Consider the following 10,838-nt stretch of genomic DNA (forward strand, 5'->3'; position numbering starts at 1 on the left):
GTTGCTTGTATTTGAGGCTGGGCTGTGAAGCGGGCGAAGATTGAAGTTGAGAAGTGGAAAGAAGAAAGTGAAGTATTTGTCAATGGAAACCCAAGGGATTATCGTCAGCAGTGGGAAAGACGCAAAGTGATGAGTATTGGATTCGTTGTTATTGCACTAAGGGCGTTTTTCCACTGGGTTCGTTTGCTGCGGTCCGAACCCGAGTGCGCTAGTTCCCGGCGCCCCCCGCAGCGTTGGTCTGGTTTCACACTCAATTAGTTGTATCGAACCCAGGTGCGTTTGCAGTGATCTTACGTCATCGCAAACGCACACGGAAAACGCATGGAGAATACAAGTCGACTGAGCATAGCTGTAATTTGTCTGTTTTTTTGGTGCTATTATGCACAACATAGTGAGAGACAACTACGTTTATGTTCATTACATGGTGTAATTCAGCACATATCCAGGGGACGCCGTGTTTCTGCTGCTCGCAGAAGATTTTTCACTGATGCGACAGTGATACGCATGCGCGGGATACTATACTTCCTGAACAAGCGCGCACCCGAGTCCGTGTTGCTTGCACATTAACGCGAACCGCGCCACGGTTCGGGAGCAACCGAGCTCAGACCACCTCCTCCAGGTAGTCTCGGGTTCGGTACTCTAGTGCGCACCCGGGTCAGATGACAGCGTTCACATTTGCGATTTTTCATGCGAACCGTGTCCCGGTCCGCACTAAACTGCCAGTGTGAAAGCGCCCTAACACTGAAGTGGAGTGGAGAGAGTTTGGAAAGCGTGTGGCACGAGTGAACTAGTACACCGAGTGAATTATTGATCTGTCTCCAACTTTTGTCCTTCCTTCGCTGAATGTGACGATCGCTGCAACTGTCTTCTGCTGTCTCTGGAGAGAAGTTGAGCCCTTGTGAGAGACGAGAGTTGATCTGGTGGGAGGAAGACCGGTGGGTGAGTGCTGGCCCGAATGCACGGTGTGCGAGTGGAATGCAGTGCCTGAAGTGACGATTCACACGGTTTGTGTTATGGAGTGAGGTTCATCGGGTGGAGAGGTAATAGTAGTCTGCTGTGCACTCTCTCCTTACAGTCTTTCACCCGCTGTCTCCAAGGAAGGTTTTGATATATCGAACGCCCAACTTACCACTTTGAGACAGCCTGGCTCTATTAATGCTGAATGTTTTATATGCTGTTGAACTGCTAAATCCTGCTACATTGTTACAGTGTGCAACTGAAGTGGAGTGTCTCGCTTAAAGCATCCTCCCCGCCTGGTGGTCTCCACACGCCCCTCACGAAAGCCGCTGCCCTGTTTAGAACGAGAGAAGGTATTGCAGCTGAATGTTTCATCTACCGTCGAATGGTTAAATCCTGCTACATTGTTACAGTGTGCAACTGAAGTGGAGTGTCTCGCTTAAAGCATCCTCTTCGTTTGGTGGTCTCCACACGCTCCTATTGAAAGCTCCTGTCCAGAAAGAGAGAAGGTATTTAACTGAATGTTTCACATGCGGTTGAGCAGTTGAACCCTGTTACATTGATACAGTGTACCGCTGAAGTGGAGTGTCTCGCTTAAAGCATCCTCTTCGTTTGGTGGTCTCCACACGCTCCTATTGAAAGCTGCTGTCCTGTCCAGGAAGAGAGAAGGTATTTTTTAACTGAATGTTTATTGCGCTGTTGAATAGTTAGACCCTGCTACCTGGTTACAGTGCACAGCCGAAGTGGAGTGTCTCGCTCAAGTGTCCTCTCCGCCTGGTGGTCTCCACACGTCCCATTGAAGGCCTCCGCCCTGTTCAGAAGAGAGAAGGTATTACTGTTGAGCGCTTGTATACCGCTGAAACCATTGAACTCTGTTGTGTTGTTGCAGTACACAGCCGAAAGGGAGCGTCTCGCTCAAAGTGTTCTTCGGCCTGGTGGCCCTCCATGCCTATGTTGTAAGCCGCTGTCCCTGTTGAGAAGGAAGAGGATCAGCCGCGGCGCGTGCTCTGATTGAAGTGTCTTCCTGTGGTCTAAGGATCCCCTACGTCTTGGCTGGAGGCCCCGTTCTAACTGGTTTGGCACCAAGGACACTTACCGGGATACTCACCTGTTTCCCCTCCTGGCCCGGCCCGCTCGCCACCTGCGTCCCTGTGCTCTGTCCGAGTCTGAGGCCACCGCTCCCTGGATACTTACCTGTGGACAGCATCCGAGACTTGCTCCATCCCCGCCCGCGAGTACTTACCTGGTTCCAGTTTGAATGGGGTCCGGGTAGCCAAGATTTCCTTGTGAGCCCTGTAAAGAGTACTTACCCAGTGACCTACCTGGATGGTGTGTGTCCTCCTTTGATTTCTCTCCGACGAGCCGCAGGGTGTTCACGAACGTCCATCTCGCTCCGGTCCAGGGGGCCTATCGAATTGCTTCTGGCGACAAGAAGGAAGATTTTAATTAGGACTTTTGAATTATCCGCTTTTAACTCAATAAAGAAATTGTTATTCCTTTATCCTCTGTCTGCTGTTTGGTTCCTTGACACGCTCCTCGAGGTGGTACCCGGTCTCCAGGGGTGGGTGCAGTCTGGCTTGGTCCACCCCGACCTGTGACAAAAGCCATCCTTTTTATTGGCAAGTGCAGGGTATGGAATGGTGTGACTTTGTTTTATATGCCCATGATGACATGTTTGTGCAGCGTATTTACAGAGACACTTCTGTGTTAAGCTCCCTGATTGGTTTTTCTTTTATACATACCTGGCAAAATACCTCTCGATGCGCAAGTAACTGAAGAGGCGCTGTGCTGAGGAACTTAATTTATGCATGATTTTACAAGCATGTAATTTTATCTTGTCAGGTCATCTGATTAAAGTATTTGTTTCACCATTCTATTTTTGTTGATAATTTCATAATTTCATTTCAAATTATGTACAGATAATGATATGAAGGACTCATTCTAAGGTTAAAACCAAAATGATTGGTTTTAGGTGATTATACAGTAATGAAAAACATTTATAGATATTCCATTCCATTTCTGCCTGTCTAATTCTGCTTCTTCAGCATTAGCACTTGCTTGCCCAGGCTTTAACTAAGGGCCCGTTTTGGTAGTTAACCACAAGAGAGGCTACTGTGTAAAGTTGATTGATGCTTCCTGTGAGTGAAAGAGGGATTACTGTAGTAAATATCTTGTGCTCCTTCACCCTTCGAATGAGTCGCTCAACATGGACTCTGAGTCTTGCAATAGACTGTGTTTTCCTGACCTCTGGCCCAGACAGTTGTGCTCTCTTTGACGGGAAGGTAGGTACGTGGACTTTGCAGGCACACAGGCTTCCAGAAGGAAACCCTTATCCACCATTACAGCCATTAATGAAGAAGAAAAGAGTTTTGTGTTTGGCAACGCAGTTCAGTACAATCCAAAATCACTTGTGTGTCAGAGTAATACTGAAAAACATAGGGCATGTGAGCTTTGATAGTCTCCTCATCCAGCCTCCTTTGTCCAGTTTAGACAAAGTCAGCCCATGTGTTGATAATGCGGCTTACAGTTGATTGGTGGATTCTGAATCTGTGGGCCAGATCCTTCTGCATCAGACCCAATGACAGATATGTCATAAACAGGATAAACTCGTCAATGGGTTGAAGAGACTGTGAAAATGTGGCGAAACAAGGAGGGATTAAAGATGGACAACTAGAGACTACGCCACCCTGGAATCTCGCCAGGGTCAATACTAAATTAAATTTCCTAGTAAGGCAACAGGTTAGCTCACAGTGAATCGACAAGAGACGTGATTCAAGTCACGCTGATTCAAGTCACTAAAAGTTCAGTAAGAAGGTCTATAAACCACATATGATGTATCTTTTTTTCCCTTTTTATTTTTGGTATCATTTTAAATATCTCAGTACGATTGGTAAAATTGTCTTAATTTCATTGCAGTCATTGGTATTATGAGAAAGATTGAAAACTTAGGAGAATTCTGTTCTCCTCTTTGGGTGATGTCTCTTCAAGATATCTGATAATTCTCCCCTCTCCCCCGAAACCAGGTGTTACCCCCTGGGGTACATGAATTGACCCAACTTCACTGGAGCGCTGAAAAGACACACGCATTATACCTTCACCCACACCGTTGGATTGCGTCGTTGGGCCGATGGGTGGCCTTTACACACTTAGGTACAATACTTATACTTTTTGCAGAACTTGGTTGGTTATTAGATTGCCTAAAAATGGTAAGATTGTACATTGTAAGCCATTGTGTTGATATTTCAACCTAAACACTAGTGTATCTTAAAGAGGCATACTTTCATACAGAACCCATGTGAGCAGCAAAGATTTATGTTCATAATTATAATTGGTAAGTACAGGCTGTTCTATACCTTTATGTTACATTTTAAGTACATTTAGTTGCAGGTTATTACATAGTGTATTACAACACTGTTAAATAAAGTGTTACCATGAAATGATTACACAGCTTTTCTAACGACTGAGAATTATTTTAATACCAGCAAGGTTACACGTGTTCAGTGTGACACTATACCAGTGAATAAATGTTGTGCTATAGTCATCCATCATTGTTCTGGTAAACTGTGTTAAAATCATCTGCATAAGTGAGCTTATTCATTATCAGAACGAATCAAGAATATATTTTGTAATGTGACAATTTTGGTGTATCCAGTGACATCAAAAGTAGTTTGAGATGACAAAATATTTGCTGCTGAAACTTAAATCTATGACTTCACACATAAAAATAATTAAGACATGTAAGATTATTTAAAACAAAAAGTCAATAATGATGTAATCAAACTTTATTGATCCATTTTAATCTCTTTCTTTATCCATTCAACAAGAGTCTTTTTGCTAGAGCTCATAAAGAGATGACACATATGGAGAGGAGTGTATATAAAGAGTGTTTAGGCATTAAGTAGAAGGTAATACAGAACTCTGCAGTTTACAAGTACAGTATTTAAAAAGGCTAAACATCATCATCCCAGGTTACCAGCGTCATAAGACAGAAAACAAACGCACTTGTGCGTGTCACGCTCTGTAGATCATTAAGAAATGGCAGGTGTAGCAGAGGATGTCACACTTGGTGGTGGGTCTCTTTTCTCCAGTCGTGTCTTTACACTTTCGTACTCCTTTTGCCACTCCTCCTTGGAGAAAGAGGAAGGACTAGCCTCCAGAAACCTGTAGGCATCTTTGGTTTGGAGCTTAAAGATCACAGATGCTTTTTTACAGCCTTCACCAAAACTCCTCCAAGCCTGTGGAATTAAAACATTTACAAGTCACGTTAGACTTTTAGATGAATCCTTAGTAATGGCTGGACAAAATGAGGGAACCCTCAAGCCTTCCCTTCGGGTACAAATAAAGATAAATAATAAATAAATTAAAGAAAATAAATCAAACCTTTTAGAATATCTTACTGAATATGTTTTGAATCATGTAAACATTACTTTTACCTCTTCAGCTGTTTTGATTGATGCTATAAATTCATCTTTTAGTTCGGCAAGGTCTTCAATAAGATCTTCTCCAACAAAGGTCTTCTGTTCCAGGTAGTCCAGCATTTGAGCAACACTCTCCCAGAAGTTTTTGAGCTGAATCAGAATTGCCTGAATTTTTGTCAAGCCACTCTGAACATCCTTTAGATGGATGGGGTCGGGTATGGAATCTGCAGAGGGGAAATAAAGGTTTCAACAAGCCACACGTTTGCTCCCTGTCTTAAACTAGACTTGAATCTTGACACAGTCTTAAGCATGACTTAGTCATTTTGGTATGACTCCAAAAGTCATATTGGTATCCTATAAACATGAAAGAAAACAGACTCACTCCGTTCAAAACTGGCTTTGGCAGCCTTCATCTGCCCATCAATGATCTTTAGTTGGACCTGCCACTGCTTCTGCTTCAGAGCAGTCTTTTCAGCGATGAGGCGATTCAGTTCAGCTTCAAGAGCCTTCATACGTGCAACATTTCGAGGATCACGCACAGCATTATAAAAGCTTTTGACAATTAGCCCGATGAATGGAACGATTGCAGCGAAGATGCCGAGGCCTCTACTTTTTTTGGTTATGGATCTGGCAAATTCTTGAATCTCTTGGATTTTGCTGTTTATCTTTTTCTCAGTTTCATCGAGCTCTTGTGTGGTTTTTTGGAGTTCAGATTTCAGATCATTCAGGGTTTTTTCAGTTTGCTTCAACTCTTGGTCTTGTTTAGTAATCTTTTTATCCGTATCAATTTTTTCCTTGACAACATCACTGGTGGACGATGCTACATCTTTGTTGTGTAAATTATACCTATACAATGTTGAAGAAATGTTGCAGTGAAATTCACAATTTTTTAACAATGGGCTGGTGTAACTAGTTTAAAAGTTTAGCTTAAAACATGTTCATTCTTCTGCCTGATTTTAGCAGATGCATGTAGAAGAACAATTCAACTGCTCAAGGTTTTTGAAATATCGTTTCATGAGGAAAATGTTCTTACTTTTCCACCATCCTGTCCACATCAGTGATAATGTCTTTGATCCAGACTCGTGCTTTCCCTAAGAATTTGACTGCCAAAACCGCCTTATTTTTCACCACAGCTTCCGCCAACATGGGAAACAGCGACTGAACCAGGTTCTCACTGGTCAAAATACACTGTGAGAAGAAAGAGACATAAGATCAAGTATCTTAGACTTAAAAACAAAACAATCAGAACTCTAATTGCTTGTATTTGTCCTGTATCTTTCTGAAATGCTTCTCATAATGCTTCTGCATTAACTGTTGTTATTATAAATTAAATTAAAAGTTTATACAAATTTAAGATATGCATTTAAACAAGAAGCATATCAAACCAAGTTGATGTGTACAAACTCTTAGGTTATAAAAGATTTTACCTAAAATGTCAGATAGAAAACTGAAAATTTTTCACATTATGATATTATGACACATTATGTATTTATTTCCAGTTAAGGGAGAGACTCTAATAACTAACTTAGCTAAATTTTATCTCTAGCTAACAGACAGACTATATGACATTCTATTAACTACAAACCCCTTATGTTTGGTGAATCGACACAAATTTCACAGAGATGAAAATACTGAAGTCAAGAGAAAGTCTGAAACAGTACTTTCAACATAGTTGCATCAGAGGATCCAAACAGAAGCTGAGTTTCCACAGCGCGACTCCTGATGATTCTCTCCAGGTTGGGGAAGTTGGCCAGGCTCAGGTAAGAGAGATGGTAGAGAAGCGCTGTCTTTTCGGCAGCAGGGAGAAGGTCTTGGACAAAGGTTGGGCTCCACTGGGACACAGCCACTGGTGAAAAAACATTGCACATTTTAAAGGCTGAAAAGATCACATTGATGGCTGGTATTATTTTCTGTTTGATAAAATAAGATGATACTTGCTTTTGTTATCAGCCATCCTTAGTAGGTTTACACAAAAATGTGTGTAATGAGTTCTTTTACAATGTACTGGAAGCAAAACAGTTTTGTTTGGTTTAAAACATGTCTCGGAAAATACAAAATGGAAATGGAAGTATATCTGAAAATGATTTAAAAAAAGTTAAGTGAAACTGACTTACCTTTGTTTTAGTAAGTGAAATGGAGAACAAAGTACCTGGTGCTTTTATACTAAAGGTATGACCACCCTGCCTCCGCCCTCAGAGAGAATGACCTCAAAAGAAACATGAGATTATTGAGTGTGGTTAAGGTTGTGATAAATGGAATTGAACTTCTGTGGAATTGAACTTCCCACCAAGTTCTGCAATAAGTATTAGTATTGTACTTAAGTGTACTTCATGTGTATCTACATACCATATAAATGTGTAGGCCCTACCCCAGTTTGAATTAACTCACTAGTACACAACTTAAATACATGTACATACTTCCTAATAACATTAACATAGACTATTACTCAGCGATATGTTCCGTAAAATAAAGTGCAACAGTGAACACTGCAACAACAAAAAAATTAATTAAAATTGTGCTCGGTCCTTCATTCAATTGTTTCTTTGTCTTTTTCAAAAATACAGGTAACACTTCACATGTGTTGAAACTTTAATCCACACATGAATTATGCATTACTTCATGCATTACTATCTCATGAATCATCAGGAACTAACACAAGTTCAAAGTTTTTCCTCCATGACTTCATGGATGAACAACACCTTAATTAAAATATTAAGTAAGATGAGTACATCATCATGAAACATGATGTTTACTTTGTTCAAAAAACCCCAAAAAACGTTACTATCCATTTAGGATAAAGCTACGGTTATGGTACATGAATCATCAGGAATAAAAAAAAAAAGCATTAATTAATGCATGCAAGACTACTTCAATTATTAAAGTAATATACAAAAATCCTAATTACCTCATGCATGCACACAGGCTAGAACTGTATATCTATTAATCTGAAACTAATATTTTTTCATTAATTATGATCTGATCTGAGTTATCAAGCATGTTCATGTTTTCTTCATAGTAGCCTGTAAATGGACAGACCCCAAAATTGGCCAATCACAGCACATAGCACATGAATTCTGTTGACATCCAAATACAGTAGTCATCATTAACTAAGCATTAGCTTCTCATGACTTCATCATGTATGTAGCCCCTAAACTAAAGTGGTGACTTGGAAACTACTTGATGAACAATGTGTTATTAATGATGGCATATTTGTGAAATGACATGAATATGAACATGAAAGATTCATAAGAAAAATGTTTGGTTTAAACAAGTTTTGTTTTTTACAAATAACAGTTAACAACATGTAGATAATGAAAAAGACACATTGGGATTAGCATTTACAGTCATTCTAAACTCTATTGGAGTTAGACTACACGTGTCAGGACCTACTCATTGTCGTAATCATACTTTAAGATCTAATATTGTCACATGGAATCAATGTTGATGCCGTTGAAATTGTGCAGCAGAGTGATGACATCTCAGATCATTATCTAGTCTCATGTATACTTAATTTAGCCAAGGTTGCAAAGCCGACACTGTTACAAATATGTTAGACCTATAACTTCTGCCACTAAACATTGCTTTATTAATAATCTTCCTGATCAGTTTCATCTCGTCAGCATCCCAGATAGCTTAGAAGAACTCAATGTTGCAACAGAAATGATTGACTCTCTCTTTTTCAGCACTTTAGACACAGTTGCTCCTTTGCGCTTAAAGAAGATTAAAGGAAAAAGTCCAACACCATGGTACAACGAGCACACTCGGGACCCTTAACCCTCTGGGGTCGGCAGTCAGGCCGGCATGACCAGCTCACTTTTTTTCATCAGTGCAAAATGTAAGTGTTATACATCATTCAAAACTGTTAAATGTCTTCTTTTATTTGTGTGCACTCATAATAAAAACAAAATGTTGTGTTCTTCGTAAAATAAAGAGAATAAATATGATGCACGATCTGCCGTCTCTCTGAATGTGAAATTCATTCTGAAACGCGACAGAAAATGACCTGTAACTCAGTGAATGTTTGTCACACAGACTTGAGACGTATGTGTCAGCATTCGGCCGGGGTTTTTGCATTCAACATCCAGCATTCAACCCCATTGTGCTTTTTGTTTGATCCTTTTGTTTTCCCTTGTTTCCAGTTATTATTTGCACATGTGCCTCGTTTCTCTTGAATGTATTTAAACCCTTAGTTTTCCTTAGTTCTTTGCTCTGTGTTTGAATGTTAGCACCCAGCCTCAGTGAAGCTGTGAATGTTTGTTGCTCCAGTTGGACTCTCTTGTGGTACTCTGTTTGGTACTCGTTTATTTTTTGGATTATCTTTTGAGGCTTTTTCTGCTGTACCTCCTTACTTGTGGATTTACCTTTTGACTTGGTGGATTACCCTTTTTTTCTCTTGGAATTACTTTTGACGTTGTGGATCTATATTTCTGCCTGAAGAACTTTACTTTTTTACATCATTAAAACACCGTCTCTAGTACTGCTGTGTCTGCCTCATCTTCTGGGTTCTGCCGACTAATAGTGGCTCAGTTTGCTAAGTGACTGTTTCTCACACCGGAGACCCGAGTTCGTAACCGGGTCCTGACAGAAACACAGAGCCAACATGAACCCAGAGGCAGCCAGTACCAAGGAGCTTTTCGCCACGCTGTCCCACCACGAGGGGACTGTCCAACGCCACGAAGCCGCTCTTGCTCAGCAAGAGGCCTTGATGACTAGACATTCTCAACTTCTGTCAGAGATGCTGACTTCCATAAAGCAGATATCTGATTGACTTCCCCCGGCAACCGCTCCCACCCCAGTACCTCATGTTCAAGTGCCCGTGGCAGTTAACCCCCTGGCTGAACCTTGTCTTCCGCCTCCCCAACGGTTCTCAGGTGATCCGAGTGCTTGTAAGGGTTTCTTTACCCAATGTTTTATCTCCTTCGAGTTGCAACCCTCATCATTTCCCACCGACCGGTCCAAGATCGCATACATCATCACCCTGCTGTCAGAAAAAGCCCTGGCATGGGCCACTGCTGTGTGGGATGCCCAAAGTCCCTGCTGTGCCAGCTACTCTGTGTTCCAAGTGTTCCAAGGTCCTACCAGCTGCCCTGACTCAGCCAAACAGCTCCTGACTCTCCGCCAAGGTCGGCGCAGCGTGATGGACTATGCCATCCAGTTCCGCACAGTGGCAGCTGTGAGTGGCTGGAACGACGAGGCGCTCACGGGGTGCTTTCTGAAGGGTCTCTCCGACACCATCCAAGACGAACTGGCCACTCGGGAACCACTGGACAATCTTGAGTCCCTGATCAAGTTGGCCTCGCGTATAGACCAGCGCCTGAGAGAGAGAGAACTCAACCGTGGACCTCTCGCCCTAGCTCCTATTGGTCCCAGCTCCATCGACCTGTCCCGAGTTCCTGAGTGTTACCATGACCTCAAGCCGGTATTTAGCAAACAGAGGGCCACCACGCTACCACCCCATAGACC

The 10,838-nt window shown here is 41.8% G+C and overlaps 1 protein-coding gene across 1 annotated transcript; it reads right to left on the bottom strand.

Moving 5' to 3' along the window:
• Positions 1–4,909: 4,909 nt before the first annotated feature.
• LOC309497273 (uncharacterized protein) lies at positions 4,910–10,092 on the bottom strand (the record flags this gene model as incomplete). The annotated part of the gene is made up of 6 exons (XM_082167501.1): positions 4,910–5,192; positions 5,391–5,599; positions 5,758–6,221; positions 6,409–6,563; positions 7,037–7,221; positions 9,999–10,092. 6 exons carry the CDS (start codon positions 10,090–10,092, stop codon positions 4,986–4,988), a joined length of 1,314 nt encoding a protein of 437 aa, XP_082023627.1. The 3' UTR covers positions 4,910–4,985.
• Positions 10,093–10,838: the final 746 nt, after the last annotated feature.

This window comes from Leuciscus leuciscus (genome assembly GCF_965113295.1).
Source record: "Leuciscus leuciscus genome assembly, chromosome: 4".
NCBI lineage: Eukaryota > Metazoa > Chordata > Actinopteri > Cypriniformes > Leuciscidae > Leuciscus > Leuciscus leuciscus.